Source organism: Staurois parvus, unplaced genomic scaffold, assembly GCF_062004578.1.
Source record: "Staurois parvus isolate SC_StPar_1 unplaced genomic scaffold, SC_StPar_1.0 ptg000147l, whole genome shotgun sequence".
Taxonomy (NCBI): domain Eukaryota; kingdom Metazoa; phylum Chordata; class Amphibia; order Anura; family Ranidae; genus Staurois; species Staurois parvus.
In genome coordinates, this window is record NW_028317943.1 from 11,402,715 (window position 1) to 11,424,923 (window position 22,209).

At 39.7% G+C, this 22,209-nt stretch overlaps 1 protein-coding gene across 2 annotated transcripts in view; it reads right to left on the reverse strand.

Annotated features, from left to right (window-relative positions):
- TAFA2 (TAFA chemokine like family member 2) overlaps positions 1-22,209 on the reverse strand; it is a 327,141-nt gene that overhangs the window by 57,854 nt on the left and 247,078 nt on the right. For both annotated transcript variants that reach the window (XM_089674033.1, XM_089674034.1), the window contains exon 3: positions 6,919-7,025. In XM_089674033.1, the coding sequence (XP_089530159.1) occupies positions 6,919-7,024 (106 nt within the window). In that variant the 5' untranslated portion in view covers position 7,025. The remainder of the gene's footprint in view (positions 1-6,918; positions 7,026-22,209) is intronic.

Consider the following 22,209-nt stretch of genomic DNA (forward strand, 5'->3'; position numbering starts at 1 on the left):
AGGGTGTGCACACTTATGCAACCACATTATTTTAGTTTATGTTTACTTCCCTCCCAAAAAGGATTTCAGTTTGTTTTTCAATTGAGCTTATAGGTCACATTAAAGGTGGAAAAAGTTCTGAAATGATTTATCTTTGTCTCATTTTTTACATCACAGAAACCTAACATTTTAACAGGGGTGTGTAGACTTTTTATATTAACTGTATGTTGTATAGATTTAGTATAATGTTTTTTTAATTATGTTATAGAGACATGAAATCCTTAATACCTCTGAGGAAAAAGCTGCATATCTCTGAAACTCATCGGCTGTTAGGAGACTCAATTTATACGATGCTATTTATGACAGCTTCTTTATATTCTTTTTGTGGCATTTGTATTTGTCTTTATTAACTTTGTATTGTAAGCCTATGTATGCTTTTAATCCAGATTTTGCAAATGACCCACAAACGTTTTCTTGTTGGGATATGAATGCCTTTAAAGTCCCAATGGGGGATCAGTAGTCTATTTTCTTCATGGAGTAAGGATGTGGCATTGATTGGAGCTCACCGATGACTGATTATTAAAAACATTTTTAAAAATACAATATTTTTTACTTTCTGCTATAAAACATATCCAATATAAAATTAAAAAAATCAAAATTGGTTATAAATTTTGGCCAATATGTAATCTGCTACATGTCTTTGGTAAAATAAAATCCCATTAAGTGTATATTGATTGGTTTCCATGAAAGTTATAGCATCTACAAAGTATGGTATATACTGGATTTTTTTTTCTTTTTAATACTACTAATGGTGCTGGTCAGTGACTCATCATGGGACTGCAATAGTGTGGTAGGCAATCTGACATTACCTGACACTGGGGGGTGAACTGAATAACTGCCACTTACGTCACCAGTAACTCTAATATAGTGATCAGTGATATTACTATACACTGTCACTGTACTAATGACACTGGCTGTGAAGGAGTCATCATCTTGGGAGATCAAGGGGTCAAATGTGTGCTTAACAATGTGTAATACTTGTAATGTGTGTTGATTTTACAATCAGATCTCTTTCTTATGAAAAACAAATAGATTGTTCCCTCTGTACAAAGTCCTGTGTTGATTATCAACACAAGGCCCTGGGCTGTGATTGGACACAGCCAATCAGCAAATCCAGGCCATGAATCATTGACCGGGATGTGCTGATAGACTACCGCTGTTAGTTAAAACCTTTTTTTTGTTGTTGTTTTGTGAATCCACTTCAAAGTTTCATACTTGCCAGTAACATCACTTCCTGTTGCAGGCTGACAATGCTAAGCCACTGCCTCACAATTAGTCTGCCAGTTAGGTTTTCAAAATTTTCAGCTGAAAAAGTGGCAGGCTGGCCAATAAATTTTTTAACAGATTCACTAAAAAATTAAAAAAAAAGTCTAACTATAGTGAAAGTCCATTCATACCAGATCCTAAACATACAGAAAAATAAATCTTGGGTTTACATACACAATAAATAGAATGACATTGAGTTTCTCCCCATTATTATGTATATCCCTATTTCTGAAATACAATTACAAAATAAAGGGGATTTAACAAGACCACTACCCTTTTTGCAATGACCGGAATGGTTGAAGATGGCTTTCCCATCTACTAGTATAAGGTGTAATCAGAATATTTCTCTTGATATTTTATACTGATACTAGTGCACAAAAAAAAACTAAAATAAATCCCCTAGATACAGTAAGAAGACATTCAAAGAAGTGTGAAAAAGAGCAAAATTATAATAATCAAAACATTTTAAAATTACTAGTCATTCTATGCTCCTATCGAGTCTGTGAGCAGCTTGGAGACTGACAGGTGGGGAAAGCATATCCAGGACTGTCTGGCCTACACATGTGGGTCATCAAGGAAGACTTTGAGAGAGTTGGAAGATTCTGAAGGGACAGAGGTACTCATCAAAATAGACAAGTTTTGTTGAGCTAAGCACGTAGCATACTGTATGTGAGCAGCCAACAGTTGCAGTCTGGTGACTGAAGGAAGCAGAGATGCTGATGCTGATGCTGAGACTGGGGCAGTTGTGTCCTACAGAGGAAGAGACAAAGCTGTGTGACAAAATAGCCAGAAGTCTGAGATACATTGGGGTTTATTTACTAGACCTGGAGAGTGCAAAGTCAGGCTCACTTTTGCATAGAAACCAATCAGCTTCTAACCTCAGCTTGTTCAATTAAGCTTTGGGAATGAAACCTGGAAGCTGATTGGTTTCTATGCAGAAGTGAGCCTGACTCTGCACTCTCCAGGTTTAGTAAATAAACCCCATTGTGTCTGTTGTTTAACAACCCTTGCATTGGCAAAACATTGTGTTAATTTTACATTTTTATGAATGAAAATGGGCAAAAAAGCCCTAAAAGGAATTCTGTTGAGCGGACTGAGTCCCTGGAAAGCTCTCCATAAATCTCACTTGAGGTGATTGTAGCCGTATTAGTGCACTTGCAACAGAAACAATTGAGTACTGACGTGATACTTTTTTTATTTGTACTAACATACAATTTTGAGGACAAGCTTTCGGGATATGTCCCCTTCTTCAAGGTCCAGGCAGTGCTACTCAGGTACACTGATTAGGCTGCACTGATGGCTGTGGTCACAGGTATGTTGATAGGTTGCACTAATGCATGCACTGACAGGGACACTGTTGGCTGCACTGGCAGGTACACCAATGGCTGCACTGATGGGCTTCACTGACAGGTCCACTGATGGACTGCACTGATGGGCTTCACTGACAGGTCCACTGATGAGCTGCACTGATGGGCTTCACTGACAGGTCCACTGATGGGCTGCACTGATGGGCTTCACTGACAGGTCCACTGATGGGCTTCACTGACAGGTCCACTGTGGGCTGCACTGACAGGTCCACTGATGGGCAGCACTGACAGGTCCATTGATATACTGCACTGACAGGTCCACTGATGGCTGCACTGATGGGATGCAATGACAGATCCACTGATGAGCTTCAATGACATGTCCACTAATGGCTACACTGACATGTTCACTAATGGCTACACTGACATGTTCACTAACGGCTACACTGCCATGTTCACTAATGGCTACACTGACATGTTCACTGATGGCTGCACTGATAGATCCACTGATGGCTGCACTGGCAGATGCACTGATGGGTTGATTTAACACATGCACTGATGGCACTGACAGGTACTCTTTATTAGGGCAGTGTGGTGCACAGTAGTAAGGGAGTTAACTGGTAACTCACTGTTCCCGGGCTCTCCTCCTCACACAGGATCTGTGTGTGAGGAGGAGAAGCCAGCAACAGAGAGCTACCACTGTTTGTTTATATTTATGTTCAGCTGATACCTGATAAAGAGCCACTTTCATTGGCTCTTTACCCTGAGCAGGGAAGCACTGTGTCTGAATGACATAGCTCCAAAGTGACCGCCATGCTGCACACCCCCGGGGGCGCACACAAGCGGCGCAATGAGCAGGACGTCATAGGACTTCCACTCAGAGGGATGAGCGGCCCGACTGGCCATCAATTTGCTATAAGCCAGGCGGGAATGTGGTAAAGAACAAGGGAAAGGAATGATCTTATATTAACTGTTAACTTCTCATGACTGTGGCTATTTTTATTGCACTTTAGATGGTTACTAGCAAGTCAATAACAAAAAAATCTAACCCCCACTTTATCTTGTCACGTGCTCTTAGAGGTATATTTATAAACCAGCACATCTGACATTCACGAAACTTTCACTGCAGGTGAATTTTTATGGTGCATATGTTTTAAATGACAGTGAATGTTTGGTAAAAGACACTTTGTAAATATGCCCCTATTAGAGTTCCCTTCTATTATACAAATCATCACCTCACACCAACCTTTCTAAGGTCCACGGATGGCTGCACTGATGGGATGCAATGACAGATCCACTGATGAGCTTCAATGACAGGTCCACTAATGGCTGCACTGACATGTCCACTGATGGCTGCACTGATACTGTACAGTTTTCTGTAAATGTGGCCTCACTTTCCTGAGGGAGCCTAAGAGCAGAAAGATCTTGCCTGACAATACTGCTTCTCACCAGCCTGCATACGCACAGTGTGAAGCACAAGGCGATAAACCTCTGGTCTCTCCTTGTAACTGGAGTAGCTGTCTAATTTTGTTTTTTAGGGTGTCCGGGCAAACCATAAGACCCCCAGCATCTGGTTACTGCACACTGCCAATCAATATTTCTGCTGTACATAGAATAACTTCCTTGCAGCAGCAGATTTATACAGAACATGTAAATACAGAAACCATTAAATATTAACTGCACATTTGCATTAAAATGACAAGAGGGCAAAACAAATAATAACCACCCCAGTTTTAAGTATGAATGGCATATACTGTTTATTTTCAGGTTAAAATGCACAATTAGAAATGATGTTACTGCAGAACTAACTGCAACCTTAAAACTTAAAGCAAACACGAGGCAATAATTTCATGATCCACATACTGTATGTTTAGACAGTTCCAGTTCCCTACTATCCTTCCAATGTCCCCCACCCCCACGTGTATTTCAGAATTTTTCAGGCTGATCACATGACACACAGAGTCATTTTCCTCTTCTATTGCTCTGGGCGGTCCTCAATGGTGTAGAGATCAGTGCTTACATAATGATATCAGCACTGGTCTCTGTATCATTGTACTGTGAATACTCTAGGAGGAACAAAGAATCGTTGCCTCCATGAGAGCAACTGAACTTAAAAACTGCTACATTCCTGTCTGGGCATGGCAGTGAGTGTCACAGACATTTCTTAGGTGTCAGTATTGCTACCGCTAATCTGTTATTTGCTATAGCAATTTTGTTCATTCTGCTCTTGCTTCAGAAACTGTCACTGCTAAAACAAATAGTGGTGGCTACCTTTTAGCATGTTTAAAGGGCTAGGGGAGTTAAACTGGTTCTGCAGCTCAACTCAGTGAGGATACAAGGGCTAATCTACCAGCAACATGGGCTAATCTACCAGCAACAGTCCACAACATGAGCATGGCAGCACTAGACTGATTGTATAACCAACATTGATTAACCTCAGCTGCATAAACCATTGTAATGGATAATGGCTATGCATCTTTTGGTGTACCTGCAGTTACTCAAGTGCTAGGTTGAAAAAAAGAGGCTATAGAAAGCCAGGTGAAGTGATAAGAGGGTGCAGAATGCCAGGCTAGGGCGAAAAGAGCATGAGACTTTGAGAGAGGCTGCAGAGCTCAGGACAGAGAGCGAAGCTGCACAGCAGCAAGAAGTGGGGATAACTAAGCACTAGCAATAAAGACAAGATCAGTCTCTTTTCCCATGAGCACAAGAAAACACTTTTGACTGTGATGATAATGTGGTCTGATGAGCTCAAGACTGTGTGGAAGGAATATGGAAGTTGTATTGAACACAGTGCCAGGCTTATTTTTTCAAAATACACACATTAATGACAAAATGGTCAGATGTAAAACTTATGTCTGTGGTGGACAGTCAGAGATGGTGAGTCTCTTAAAATAACCCCTGAATGGAATATAGTTCAGCTTTAGACATATTGACATAAAGCAGAGAAGGTGACAACCGTCACACAGACCAGTTTAAAGCACAATTGGCAGAAACCATCCCCATGCTAGAATCAAAGCTTAGATGTTCTTAACCCTCATTAGAGTCTTTAAAAACTGCTAATGGTGTTATGACATAAATGCTCTGTTGCAAAACATTCTAGGATACATATCTGTCCAACTGAGAGCAGTGACTTGTAATAACAAACTGATTAACTGTACAGAGTTAAGATTCATGCAAGTTCGATAATTCTTGCTAAAATGGAGTTATAGTCAGAAACAGTGAGTACACTGATGTATGAGAAGATGCCAATCACTTAGGCACCAAACATGCCCATGCTAAAATGTTCAGCAAATGAATGAATCACATTAGGCCTCCTAAGTGATATATTTTGATCATGTTTGGTCTCTATAAAATAATTTTTTCTTTCTGTTAAATAAAATATCAGCTGTCAAATTGTAAGACCTGTTCATCTTGAAATATTCATATAATAATAAAGGCTGACATTCAGGATGTCTGCTTAGCATTATAAAACACCTCAACACTCCTTCAGCATACCCCAGAGATCATTTGATTGGTTATGCTTATTCTGTAAACACCCTTTTCAGGGTTGCAGTTGCAGGTTACAGTTAACCTATTCTAGTGATCAGTCCCCTGAAGAGTAGACTGTCATCCTGTGAGTTGGAAAATCCCTGCATAGGGTGAGACTAAGAGTGCAAATCAACCAAACTATACTTGGACCTTAAAGTGTTACTAAACCCAGGACCCTGCATTCAATATATCTGGTCTCCCACAGTACACACTATATGGGAATGCAATTATTGTAGTAAATATAAACTGCCGAATACCTTTTCTCATCAGCAATATATTTCAGTCTTGTGCCTTCTATCAGTGTCCAGCTGAACAGTGGTCAAAGCTTGTAGGAGGAATTTTCATTCTGCTCTGTCCTATGAGGCTGTATAACCCCTGACCCTCTTTCTGGACAGTGATGATTGGTCCTGTGCTGATTACATGTACACTCTCAAAGAAAAACAATTCTCTAGAAATACACACTAAACTGAGCATATGCAGAGTGACTCCTAGAGCTCCTTTTTACACAATGTGGAGGATTAACCGCTTAGGTTCCACAGTGAGTATAACAAGCATGCCTTACTGCATATACAGACTGATTTTACTGTTCTGTTCAAAAAACATAATTACAGGTTTTATTTTGAAAATGCAATTTAACAGTAGAGCTTTAAACAACTAAAGATCTTTGGCAGCAGTTTTCAATAAATATTGTTGGGCTTTACATTTGTCTTCATGCAGCTTTCACATCTTCCCAACCTAAAATATTTACCATCTTAATAAAAGCTGTCCAAGTGTGACCTACTTTTTTGGTGAATTCCTCCAGTTGTCAGTTTTCCCCAGATGGTTCCAATAAATATTATCATAAGAATTGTCCCCTTTGTTGCCTTCTGCAGATATCTTTTATTCATTCTGTTACAATAATGAAATGTTACTTTAGCAGTTATCAAATCTACAACATTAACAGTCAAGTTAAACATTAGGGTATTACTGATACCTATAAATACTGCACAATCATAATAGATCCATAATAATGCAACACATAAGCATTTAATTTTTTTTTTAATTACTAATTGTACTTGAGTCATACAATGTATTATCAGGAACACAAAAGTTTCTGCCACTATGTATTTAAATGGTAATGAAACCACAGAATCTTGAGGAACCCATGTAAAAAAAGCAGTGAACACATAAACTTTATGTAGATAGTGTTCAGATGACTAATGAACCCAGAACCCTGCCAAAAGAGTTGTAATTCAAATGACTCACATTCTCTGGCACAGTACATTACAGGGTCACCTTCTTTTTTCCAGCCTTGTTATTGAATAATAAATGGATATCACCAAACTACATTCCTCCTCTTAAGTAGTTCTCTCTAGTACCCTACTCACCACTTAGGATAAGTAACCCGATCAGTCATACAAGAAAAAAAAATTGTATCATGCAATAGTCACACAATTCAATTTTTCCACGCTCAAATCAAATGGCACAGACATTTAGTGTAAGTTCATTTTTTTATGTAAAGCCAAAACATTATTTATTTTGGAAAATGTGGGGAAGGATTAGAACCCTTGAAAGGACTCTCTGCTCTCTGGGGCTCCCTTTGAGATTTTCCCTATCTTGCTTTATTAGTGACAGTGGCTTCATCATACTTTACAAATATGTTTAATGTGTATTTATTTTACAGTTATTATTTTATTGGAAACCTGTCAAGAAAGTAACATGTTGGCTTCCACTGCTGATCTTTCCTCCTGAAACTTCTAGTCCCTTGGCTTTCATGCAGGTCCAATTGCTTTGAAAAGCTGACCAGAAGAATTATTCACCCAGTGCATTTAGAACTCTTGACTGCATGCATGTGACATGACGGGAAGACAAACAGCATTTTAAGAACATGGCCAGCAATGGAAATCTACATATATTCCTGATGATAGGTGTTCTTTAACAGTGATACTATTGCAGTAAATTTTTTGCAGGCATATTCAAAAAAAGATTTATCAGAGTTTCCAGGATAAACATTATTCAAGCAACCAAGCATTGTATGGAAAGTGACTTCAATTATTTTAGTTATTATCTTGAATGTATTCCAGTAATTATCTGTGAAACACATTTTGAGCAACTTACTGTACATGGAAAATTAATCGGATTTTACTGGGTCTGCATTTGTGACAGAAGTAATTAACAAGTTGATTCACTGGAATAATAATCCATCCATATTACTTAACTTTTGGATAATCCTTGAAATTTTTAAATACATATGTCAGAATGATGTTGTAAGGGTTTACTGGAGTATTTCAGGATGCCTTTATAGCATTTAATACAAAGATAAATCTGTAAAGCCTATTTGGTAAATCTTTAGCAGAATATGTAGTATATAAATGTAGACATTGTGAATGCTGCCAACTACAATTTGTTTAATCCACCCCCTGAAACTATTTCTTTACAGCCTTATTTTACCCACATTTAAAGAAAAAAAACATTGTTAAAGCCTAAGGTTGAATTGAAATTTAAAAAAAATGCAACTTCAGCATTCAAATTGCTATTTAAATGTTTTATTCTATATTAAAGAATCAATCCACTCAAAACAAATATTTAGTGTGTGTGAAGGGAGGCCAGTAGTCCATCCCTTGCCATGGAGCCTTCCGAGGTTTTGCATTGATAGCTATAAATTTTATTAGGAAAATGCAAAAGAAATGAATTAGAAATTGGGCAGTGCATCTCTCTCATGAGACTGTAATTGTAATTTAGTGCCATTGATGACCTGATTCACAGATAGAACTTTTCTTATGGCAACTCATACAGCCATTATGTGTGTGAGCATTCAACCAGAACTCCCTGAAATATGGTAACTTAGGATCTAGGATCATCTAAAGTCATAAAAGTTTAACCTAAGATTCAAACATTTCTATCAGAAAATTATATGAATCTTAGGTGAAAGTTGTTTGAGCCTTGGGTGAAGACATTGATAAGACCCCTTTATCTGTGTGTATAACAGAATATTGGCTAATATGACAGACAAAGTGGTAAATGAGAGTTTTTTTGTCTCCAAGAAAGTGGAAAAAGGCAGTTCAAGGAAGCCTGGTGAAGAAAATAGGTTTGTCTTCCTTTAAAATTGTAAAATTCCTCTGTTAGGTCCGAAGTTCCACCTGTGGAAGAAATTGGGTGTTTCTGTAGCCTGGCCACTCTGGTCCACAAATCCACCTGCCAGGATACCTGGCTAGTTATAAAATGGCAGGGAGCCTCAGAGGAAGGGGGCTGTACAAAGCATTATTAAAAACTTTGTGGAAAGAGAACACACAGACTGTTTTCAGATAGGTTTCTCTCACTTTCAACAAATTATGATTTAATGGAATCAATACACTCATCATCACATATTTGTCTTCACACCGTTTTTCTCTAAGGATCTGTTAAAACCCAGCAAAAAGCTCTGCGCTCCCTGTTTTTCAATTTTATTCTTCCCAGATGGCTCCAGGGAAAGTCCTTTTCCTCTATATCTCTTCTCTGTGTAGTGCTCACCCCCCCCCCTTATTTGTCCTGGGATCTCTCCCCAAGCTAGTGCAATGGCAGCCAGGCACACCACAGCACTCACCTTTCTGGCTCAATGAACAGTCTAAGGGCATCTTTTAATGCTTTATTGCAAGTTGAACTGAGATAGGGTGCAGGTAGCTCTGGGATACTCTGGTTACAAAGTAAAATAATCAGAGGACACTCTTCACCTTGTCAGACCACTTAGTACAGTCCCTCTAGTAATAGCTAAGGAAATGAGTAGCACTAAGACACCATAAGGAATGTTCCAATCCAAGCAAGTACTGACACTGATACACAGAGGGATAATAGAAGCCAACAGTCACTAAGTTGTACATTCAGGACCTTTCTCCCATGAACTTCCCAGACCAGATCCTCAGTAAAATTCCTTCATGAGCTCCAGCTGTCTTCAGGCAATAGTGTAGCTGGGACCTCAATGAGCTACTGTAAGAACGTTTAGCTGCATTGCCCAGCAGCCCTTCAGGCTGGGACATTGTCTTCCTGGACAACTACCCCAGCTGCCCCAGCTTCAAACTAATTTTGCACTCCCCAGCCACATACTGGGCATCCTCTCCCAGGGATGGGCTGAAACCACATAAATATAGGACAGCTCAAAACAATCTCACACTGCTCCACTGACTACAGGGGAGCCAAAAAAAAAGAAATTTACCTGACCTTTCTAGCAACCTATCTAGGAAGGTGCTACACTCATAAACTGAGATGTTACCTATAGTGGGACAGGAAGGTAGAGGAAGTCCTGTGATCAGTTTAGGTTCTAACCTTTCTCTACTCTAAAAGTGATATTATTCTACTGGTCTACTGCTATTATTTGTATTTCCAGATAGATTGCCAGATGTTATTACATGTTTCCCCAGTAAAATTCTGAATTGTTACAGTGTGCAGTATGTCTGATGTACCCCTATATAGTGCTGCATTTATTGCTGTTGTAAAAATATATAGGATAATAATAAAAATATAGTTTCTGATTTCTTCCTTTCCCTTAAAACTGTTATAATAGAAAAATGGACATATAGCACAAAAAATTAGTTACAAGCACATGTTCTCTTTTACCAATAAACACTTATAAAAATATTTTTTTATTTTGCCAACAACCACTTTTTAGGACCAATCACTTAAGTTGATAGCACAAAGTAATAATCAAAAATAAGATTTTTTGTGTTATTAATGCAGATAAAAGGAACAAAGACTTGTGCTGGTGTACTTTCACATCTTCTGATTTACTACTCCTGCTTAAAAAGCCATTGACAGCAATGAATAGCTCACATTTCCAATAAAGAATAGAGAATGTTTTAACCATCTCAAGTGCACATCTCAGGGATCTGCAAGAAAACTGTACCATGCTAAATGCGACTCTGCGGTGAAACAGTGATTTCCCAAGAGCACTCTCGTGAAGGATATATTTCAACAAAGTGCTTGTTTCCCAATAGGAGAGGAAATGTGTTTTGATCCTGTTCTGACTGATGCACAACCCAAATCTTGCAAATCTTGATCAACAGAAAAAGAAGCAGGGAAAGCATTATAAAATTGAAGCCAAGTAGAACCTAACCTTTCACTCTAGGCATGAGTATGAAGTCTGTGACAATATCATAGGTATTTTCCTTTAGTCTGTTGCAGTGTAAATTCACTTAAAGATATTGACCTTATGTTTAAGTGTTCTCCCTCTGGTGTAATTGAGTATTTAAATAAATATTTGGAAATCTAAAAGTAGAAATACGTTTGATTACAGATATTATGAGATGTGAAATATCAAACAAGCCTTTAACCCCTGAATTATATATACAAATGATTGTGAAATGGACACAAAATGCTTACACATCTTAAAAAACTGCTGAAAAATGTGGGCATAGGGAATCCATAACTGTTAGGGGGATGAGGAAAACGGAAAATTGAATGACAGATACATACCATAATTTTCCTTTACTGACGGGCTCCATGTCAGCACAGCTGGGTAAGGGCCCCACCCCTCCCATGCTTCCAGGACCCAGCCTAAATTTGAGCCCACCCGCAGCCTCAGTGTTCTGTAACTAGTCCTACCAAGCTGGGTGGGAATTGAGCTGACATGGAGCCTGTCAGGAAAGGAAAATTATGGTATGTATCTGTCATTCAATTTTCCTTTTTCCTGACAGCTCCATGTCAGCACAGCTGGGAACTAACTAGCCACACAGAGGAGGGATAATGCTACACATTCTTCAATTCTGGCTAAAAAGCAGAAGCCAGGATGCCTCTTGCCAAACTCAACTGTCATTAAGACTGCTCCTATACAGTAATGATTCATGAGCATATACAGTATATTTACCTCCACGTAGCTGCCTTGCAGATAGTGTCTGGGCACACTCAGCCTGCTGCCGCTCACAAAGTTGAGACCCTTTGGGTGGACAGTGAAGTGATGCCCCCTGGTACAGCCAACCCTTTCAACTTGGCCAAGGAGATGAGCTTCGCCAACCAGGAGGCAATAATCTTGTTGGAAGCCATAAAATCATTACAAGCTCCACCTGCAATGATAAGTGCTTTGACTTCCTGATGAAAGATGTCACCTTGATGTTACAGCTTAAAGCTTGACCCACATCTAAAGGGGCTAACCTCTTGGGTACTTCCCAAAAGGGATATAGGAAGGACAGCTTTCCATGTGGTATGGACTATGAAGGCCACTTTGGCACAATCTTGAGCATCGCATGAGTACCACCCTATCCAGGATGAACGTAAGAAAGGGTTCTTTAAACCCCAGGGTCGCTAATACGGACACTCTTCTGGCTGATGTAATTGCCACCAGGAAAGCAGTTTTCTGCGAGAGGTAACACAAGTGGCCATTTTGATAGAAGGCATCTGATGCAAACAAGTCCAACACCAATGGGAGATCCCACTTCACAAACAATCCCTTAGGTAGGTTTCAACCAAGTTGCAGCTTGAAGGATAGTATAACTGTGTGTTGGATGCCCATTGTATGCCTGGGAAGGCAGAGATAGCTGAAATGTAGTCCCATAGAGTACTTGTGCATAAACCTAAATCAAGCCACGCCTACAGAAACTTCAAAATGTGACAGATTGTGAAGAGCCCAGTGTAAAACCTTGATCAGCAGCAATCCTGTTTATGTCATATTCCACTATAAGTACTGTTAGTGCTGTTCTTCTTTGCTTTCATAAGAGTATTCACAACCTTTACAGAGCCCCCAAGATCTATTAGCCTCTGCCTCTCAAGACCCAAGCCATGAGGTTGAGCCTGTCAGGTGTTGGATGAATGTGACTTTGGAGAATCAGATGAATGTGACTTTGGAAAATCCAATCTTACCGTCAGAGAGTGGATCCTTGGCACTCATAAGGAGGGGGGCAGAGGGTACCAAGCCCCCTTCGGCCAATTATGGGATCACCACCAAAACTATCACCTTCCCCTGCACCAGCCTCCACAGGAAGTTGAGAATCAGAGGGAGAGGCAGAAAGACATAAGCTGTCCTGGAAATCCACTCTGTGATCAGCACCTCCACCCTCTGGACCCTCTGGACTCTGGAATAGAAAGAAACATGTTGTTGACTGAGGATGTGAACAGGTCTACCTCGGGAAGAGATTACCAAGCCTGTTAGTTCTCAAAAGATTTGCAGCAGTCTGGGCCATTCATTGTCATCCAGGATTATCCTGGACAAATTGTTTGCCTAAAGATTCCTCCAAGAGAGCACATAGGCAGCAGGTAGCTGCAGCGTATTGACTTGGGCCTTCTTCAGAAGGGAGACACTAAGTGCCCCCTTGTTTTGCTGTCTAACTTCACCAGGACAGGTCCACCCTGGATGATATCACCGAAGGCTTGGAGAGCCTGAAATTAATTTATTAATTCCTTCTTTGCTGGTGTCTTACTGCACCACCAGCCACTAGGTCATCAGATGGGAATGACATAGCAGAAGATTCTGATTCTCCAACTACAAGTTTTGGCTCGCTTCCATACAGGGTGTAATCCATATCTTCTGACATAAGCCCTCTGACTGCTACCAGTCCAGAAACCCAACTTGATAGGGGGTGTGAGTTCAACTGACTCTACATGACCTGCTGGATCTGAGACATGAAGGATGAAAGATCTCCCAGATATGTCCTGAAATGCTTGCCTTGAGTGACTATGTGTCCGTCACCAAAGCTGTACCTATGTCCAAAGAGGAACCACCAAGTGCCCATAAGAACTGTATGGATGGTACAAATCCCAAAATAACAGAAAGCATCTTGACATGAAGCTCTTCACTGACTTCTTGGATTATGTACTGGCTTTTTCTTTGACTCCCAGACAAAAATGCAGAAGCTACCCTCCCTGGAGTGAACGTGGAAATGGACTCTTGAACGTCAGTCTCCTTAAGCTCAACATCTTGAAGCAGGAAGCCAAACTGGCCACTATTAATTCAGACTTCACCTTCCAAGATCAAGAACAATGCAGTTATTGAGTACGTCCTTGAAGGCCACAGCATCTTCTAATGGTAAAGTCATGTATCTGACCAACCCCATAAGGGACACACTGACCAAAGGGGTGATTAAAAAACCTTGACATCCTGCTGTGACAACATGCTCCAATCTTGTACAACAGGCACTTGATTCAGTCACTATAAAGGAATTGTCAAGCACTCCTCTGGAGGCACTTGAAATACTTCCACAGCTTTGCTTCTATTTAAACTTGAGGTGATTGTAGCCGTATTAGTGCATTTGCGACAGAAACAATTGAGTACTGTCTGTGGTAGTCTTTTTATTTGCACTAACATACAATTTTGAGGACAAGCTTTCGGGGTATGTCCCCTTCTTCAAAGTCCAAGCAGTACTATACAAATCACAAAGTTTCAGCAGAATATTAGAAGGGTTGAAAAAAAAAAAGAGGCTAGAGATAAGATACAGCAAAAGCGAGGGGGGGAGGGGGGAATACTACACTCACACAGAGGGAGTAAAGCTTGAGCTGATAGCCATAAAACTGTTGGATAATGAGTGAGGAATCCCATGTCCAAATTAAGGCCGTTATCTCTTGTATCAAATAGAATTATCATTCTTAGTTCAAAAGTTTTTCTTTCCTGAATGGATTTGAAATTTCATTTAAGAACTAAAATATTGAGGTCTCCCATTGTGTGGCTTGGTTGTGCGAAATGGTGTCCTATAGGTGTGCAGAGGTCATTTTCTTTATGTTCCTTGATGGTATAACTGTGCAAATTCATCCTTGTTTGCAACTTCTGTCCTGTTTCGCCAACATAAGATCCTTTGCTGCATTTTCTGCACTGGATAAGGTACACAACATTACTGGAGGTGCAGCTGTATGATCCGGAAATATTGAAGATCCCATTTCAGTGTCTGACACTTTTTGATGGATTGATTTGGTTGCACAGTTTGCAGCATTTTCTATTGCAGGGTGTGCTTCCATTATTTGTGACATCTTGATCAGAAGGAAGTTTCCTACTGATTAGTTTATTTCTGAGGTTGGGGGGTTGTCTGAAGGCCAGTATTGGGGGTTGTTGGAATATTTCTTTCAGAGTTCCATCCTCTGTTATAATGGGTTGTAAATCTTTGATTATTTTTCTTATCCCTTCTAGTGATGGGTTGTATGTGGTTACTAGAGGTACACGGTTGTTTGTTTTTTTCTCCTTGTACTGAAGCAGGTTTTCTCTTTGGGTTCTCAAGGCTGTGTTTATGCCGCTGTTGCAAAGTAGTTGTGTGTAAGTATGAATTCAATGAGCTGTGTAACATCCTCAGCAGTGTATTTGTGGTTTGGTGAGGATGATAAGGATCTGTGACATGCAGCTAATCTATCCTTGTGAGGGATATTACTATACAGGGATACTACATCCATAGTCACTAGAAGTGTATTAGATGGTAATTGCTGTATGTTGTTGATCTTGTTCAGAAAGTCAGTTGTGTCTTGCAGGAAACTAGCAGTATTCATGACTAACGGTTTTATAATTTTTTCTACAAAGCCTGAGATTTGTTTGGTGAGTGTATTCATACCTGTTATGATGGGTCTGCCTGGATTTCCTGGCTTGTGGACTTTGGGCAGCATGTAGAAGTCCCAGATTTCTGGATGATCCGGAATCGCATTTATAAGTTCTGAATGTAGGTGGGCTGGAAGTATTTTAATGAGACCTTTTAATTGCTTTGTAAAGTCCTGGGTCGGATCATAATCCAGTTTTTTATAGTAGATGGCATTTTCCAGCTGCCTCTGACCTTCTTGTATGTATTTGTTTGTAGCCATCACAACAACTGCTCCCCGTTTATCCGCTGGTTTGATGGTGACGGCCTGATTATTGCGCAAATCGTGTATAGCCCTTCACTCTAGTGGTAAAAGATTGTACAGAATTTTCTTTTGCTGGGTAGATATCAGGGATGTAGCTTGCAATCTGAAGCTATCAATATAGGTGTCCAGTTTGGGGTTGTGTCCTTGTGGAGGTGTGAATCACCTGTTCTTTTTCTTTGTGTAGCACTCCATTGTCCTAGGATTCCTTTCATTATTGTGGAAATATTCTTTGAGCCTTAGTCTCCTGAAGAAATCCTCCATATCTGACAATAATTGTAAATGATCCAATTTGGTGGTTGGGCAGAATGTAAGGCCTTTGGAAAGGATGGTTAATTCTGGTTCAGAAAGTTTATGATTTGACAAGTTGATGATTCCAAGTTCCTCTGTTATATCCACATTTTTAGTCAGGTCAGCAATTATACAAGGGATACCTTGGGATTCCGGATTAGATTCCAAGTCACTGATAGTAGGAGGTATAGATGTTGGGTTGCTTTTATGTTTAGGTTGTATCCAAAAGGTCTGCTCTTGGTGCAGCTTCTGAAGTTTTTTTTGTGTCGCATTCATGGCAAGTTTTTGTGTTTGTCTTTGTAAAGTTTCCAATTCATTCTTGATTTGGTTAATGTTGGTAGGGTCCATTGATGTTAGGGTTTTAAACAAAGACTGCTTTTGTATCCGAATAGTTACCCTTTTTCCATACAGTTTGTGAATGGGGTGATTCCTTAATCTCTGGTGCGTCTGCAAAGTCCTTCTGCATAAGGAGAGTTGATTGTATTTACGCAAGGATTTTTAATCTGGAGGCCTTGTGGTATGAGATTCCTCTTTTTGCATCTTGAGAGAAAGAAAATATCACTGTTGATCTGTGTTTCCTTTGTGATTAGGTTGGTTAACTGCTTCTTTATGCAGCTATATGCAGTATCATCCATTTTACTTGAGGTGATTGTAGCCATATTAGTGCATTTGCGAGAGAAACAATTGAGTACTGTCCGTGATACTTTTTTTTTGCACTTTAAGGGAAAACCTACTTCAGTACAAAGAGAAAAAAACAAACAACCGTGTACCTCTAGTAACCACATACAACCCAGCACTAGAAGGAATAAGAAAAATAAAGATTTACAACCCATCATAACAGAGGATGGAACTCTGAAAGAAATATTCCAACAACCCCCAATACTGGCCTTCAGACAACCCCCCAACCTCAGAAATAAACTAATCAGTAGGAAACTTCCTTTTGATCAAGATGTCACAAATAATGGAAGCAAACCCTGCAATAGAAAATGCTGCAAACTGTGCAACCAAATCAATCCATCAAAAAGTGTCAGACACTGAAAAGGGATCTTCAATATTTCCGGATCATACAGCTGCACCTCCAGTAATGTTGTGTACCTTATCCAGTGCAGAAAATGCAGCAAAGGATCTTATGTTGGCGAAACAGGACAGAAGTTGCAAACAAGGATGAATTTACACAGACATACCATCAAGGAACATAAAGAAGATGACCTCTGCACACCTGTAGGACACTATTTCGCACAACCAGGCCACACAATGGGAGACCTCAATATTTTAGTTCTTAAATGAAATTTCAAATCTATTCAGGAAAGAAAAACTTTTGAACTAAGAATGATAATTCTATTTGACACAAGAGATAATGGCCTGAATTTGGACATGGGATTCCTCACTCATTATCCAACAGTTTTATGACTATTAGCTTAGCTCAATCTTTACTCCCTCTGTGTGAGTGTAGTATCCCCCCTCCCCCCTCCCTCGCTTTTGCTGCATCTTATCTCTAGCCTTTTTTTTTTGGACTTTGAAGAAGGGGACATATCCCGAAAGCTTGTCCTCAAAATTGTATGTTAGTGCAAATAAAAAAAATATAAAAAAAAGTATCACGGACAGTACTCAATTGTTTCTGTCTTCTATTTAAACGAATTTCATCAACCTTACAAAAGGAGGAATCAACAACCTGGACAAAGATCCAGGTCCTCATCTTCTTGTTCAGAAGGAACTGATGGATTGATTGGCTTGAGAAGGCTCTGAGACCAGTTATAATGGCCCTAAAAGGAAGACTGGACATTGCCAGAATAGATGGCCCTTGCAGAAGGTGAATTCAGCAATTCCTTTAGAGTGGATTGACCACATGCTTAAGTAATTGTGACAACTTGGTCACCATCATCTTAATCACTGTCTACTTAAAGCAAGAATCATGCAGTCGTGTTCGTCCACATGTTCTTTGGATGAATCTGGCAAGTGTTGATTTGACTGAGAAGGTTCTGAGACTGCTGATTAGGAGAATATATGACCCCTTCACAAGGTGAGTGGAAACAACTCCTTTGGAAGATATTGATCACATAGTCAAAAAATTTGATAAATTGTTGGTGTCAACTTCGTTATCCCTGGTTTCTTGAATCAGCAGGGCTCATATAGCCATGCTCACCTGAATCTTCTTTTGGAAGATTCTAAGGAGGATTGTTTGCCTGGAAGGCTAGGAGACTGCTCATTGATAGAACAGATAACCCTTACAGTGTGGGTGGAAACATTCCTTCAGGACCAGTTAACACTACATGAGTTTCAGTTGCTTGTTCTCTGCATCCAAAATGCACAGAAAGTAGGTTATATGGTTGACAATGTCATAGTTCACATCAGTGCTTGCAGTTCCAGTGCATTCTGGTTGCAGAAAAAAAACAAAATTAGAACATGCTGCATTTTTTCTGCACAGAACGCATCAAAAACACACCGGAACTCACCATCAACGTACTACAATGCATATGCCCCTATTTAAATTGAAGAAAAAAAGGGGAAACAATGAACTGGAATGCATAAAAAATCTACTTCAACATGTCAAAAATGCATCAAAAATGCATAAAAAACATGTATGCGGAAATGCATCCAGAACGCATCTGGACTGCGTTGTATACTGTGAACCAGCCCTTAGAGCATATTAGCCTCATGTGACAACCTGTTAGGTGTCATCTTTATCCTTGGTTGTTAAAACAAAGCAGTATTCATGCAGTAATATATAATAAAACCACACCTAGCTAAGTGTAATCACCCACAGACCCAATGCATAAATACCTCCCCCTAGAGGATACAAATGTAGGTACAGGCAATAGTTACATAGCCATAGTCAGTCCGGCCGAAAAAAGACAAAAGTCCATCCAGTTCAACCATATAAAAAAAAAAAAAAAACTATAATCCGACACCCACAATCGATTCAGAGGAAGGAAAAAAAAAACCCAGCAAAGCACAATCCAACCAGCATCTGCTGGGAAAAAAATTCCTTCCTGATCCCCCGAGAGGCAATCGGATATTCCCTGGATCAACTTTACCTATAAATGTTAGTATCCAGTTATATTCTGTGTATTTAAGAAAGAATCCAGGCCTTTTTTGAAGCAATCCACTGAGCTGGCCAGAACCAACTCCTGAGGGAGTCTATTCCACATTTTCACAGCTCTCACTGTGAAGAAACCTTTCCGTGTTTGGAGATTAAATTTCTTTTCCTCCAGACGTAAAGAGTGCCCCCTTGTCCTCTGTGATGACCTCAGGGTGAATAGCTCTACACCGAGTTCACTATATGAACCACTGATGTATTTATACATGGTGATCAAATCCCCCCTTAATCTCCTTTTCTCAAGAAAGAATAAATTCAGTTCCTCTAATCTTTCCTCATAGCTGAGCTCCTCCGTGCCTCTTATCAGTTTAGTTGCCCCTCTCTGTACTTTCTCCAGTTCCCCAATGTTCTTTTTGTGAATTGGTGCCCAAAAATGAACTGCATATTCCAGATGAGGTCTTACTAATGATTTGTACAGGGGTAATATGATATCTCTCTCTCTGGAGTCTATACCTCTTTTAATACAAGAGAGGATTTTGCTCGCTTTAGAAACTGTAGCTTGACATTGCATGCCATTATTAGGCTTGTGATCTACCAGAACCCCCAGATCCTTCTCCACCATTGATTCCCCCAGTTGTACCCCCTTGTATGTATGATGCATGAATATTGTTACCCCCAAGTGCATAACCTTACATTTATCAACATTAACCCTCATTTGCCACATAGTTGCCCAATTAAACAGTGCATTGAGGTCGGCTTGTAAGTTGGAGACATCCTGTAAGGACGTTATTCTACTGCACAGCTTGGTGTCATCTGCAAAGACTGAAATGGGATATTCAATCTCAGACCCTATATCGTTTATAAATATATTAAAAAGTAAGGGTCCCAACACTGAACCCTGGGGTACACCACTGATGACCCCAGACCATTCAGAGTATGAATCATTAACCACTACTCTCTGAATATGGTCTATTAGCCAATTTTTTATCCATTTACATATGGATTTTTCCAAGCCCGTAGACTTTACCTTACAAATTAGCCGTGTGTGAGGAACTGTGTCAAATGCTTTTGCAAAATCCAAGTATACCATGTCCACCTCCACCCCTCTGTCCAAGGTTTTGCTTACCCCCTCATAAAAAGAGATCAGATTTGTTTGACAACTTCTGTCCTTCATGAATCCAAGCTGTCTGTTGCTTAAAAATTTTTTTCCAGCAAGAACTCATCTATGTGGTCTTTTATTAAACTCTCCGGGATCTTCCCAACTATAGAAGTTAAACTAACAGGTCTGTAATTACTAGGTAAAGATTTTGACCCCTTTTTAACTATTGGCACCACATTGGCCTTACGCCAATCCAGTGGTACTATGCCAGTCATTAAAGAGTCCCTAAAAATTAGAAACAATGGCTTTGAAATGACAGAGCTCAATTCTTTAAGGACCCGTGGGTGTATGCCACCCTGTCCAGGTGCTTTATTCACCTTTATTCTGTCTAAATATTTTTGGATCATATCAATTGTGAGCCAATGTGGATCATCTGGAGCTGTGTCAATACCTTGGCTATTATGGACAAGAGCTCCCCCATGTTCCTTTGCATATACAGAGCTGAAGAAGGTATTAAATAAATTTGCCTTCTCTTTGTCCCCAGTCATCCACTCTAGATTACTTTGTAAAGGGCCTACATGCTCGGACCGAACCTTTTTACTATTAATATATTTGAAGAATTTTTTGGAGTTGGTCCTGCTATCTTTTGCAATCTGTCGTTTGTTTTAAATTTTTGCAGCCTTTATATCCTTTTTGCATATTCTGTTATATTCTTTGTAATGTTTAAACGATGATAGTGTTCCTTCATTTTTATATTGAATAAAAGCTCTTTTCTTATTATCTATAGCCTTTTTAACTTTGGCCATAAGCCACATAGGTTTGATTTTTAGCCTTTTAAACTTGTTGCCCATGGGAATATATTTTGCAGTGTGCTCACATACAGTCTTTTTGAAGAACTCCCATTTCTGTGATGCTTTCATCAATGCCAATATTCCCTCCCAGTCTAAGTCTTGGAGAGCAACTCTCAGCCTTTGAAAATTACCTCTCTTGAAATTGAGTGTTTTTATTTTTCTCGTATGTGCTTGCTGTTTACAGCTAACAATAAATGAAATCATGTTATGGTCACTGCTACCCAGATGTTCTTATACATGGACATTCGTAATAAGCTCTGCATGGTTTGAGATTACCAGGTCCAGCAGAGCATCATTCCTAGTAGGGGCCTCTATGAACTGTACCATAAAAATGTCCTGTAGTAGGTTCAAAAAGGTTTGCCCTTTAACTGTTCCTGCAGTACCATTACTCCAGTCAATTTCCTGGTAGTTAAACTCTACCATTATTATCACTGTCCCAGCCCTTGCAGCCCTTTCGATCTGTGTAAGGAGCTGAGTTTCCACTTCCTCATTAACACTAAGAGGCTTATAACAAACTCCAATTATTACCTTTGTAGTACGCACCCTCATGTGCAGTTCCACCCATAATACTTCAGCCTCATCACACTCTCCATCAACTAGATACTCATTCACACTCGCTCTGAGATCACTTTTCACATAGAGACAGATACCAGATATAAGAGAACATAGCCAGGAATATTAATGACCCAGTCATGTGAAGAATGCCAAGATTCAGCAATACCAATTAAATCATAGCTCTCTTCATGCAACAAAGCTTCCAACTCATCTATTTTGCTTGGCAGACTTCTGGCATTGGTGAACAAACACTTTAATTGATTGACACCTTGTTCACACGTATTTTGTGTATTTTTAATTTTCATACAAATAGTACCAATTCCACTGGTTGTTTGTAACATGGGAACCTTCTTATCTGCCATATCCTTCCCCCCATCTTTCCCCATTCCACCCACCAATAAGTACTGACCCCTGTCTGATCTGTCTACCCCGTTATAATCAAATTCTCCCTCCCCCCTCAATCCTAGTTTAAATAGGCAGGCCATC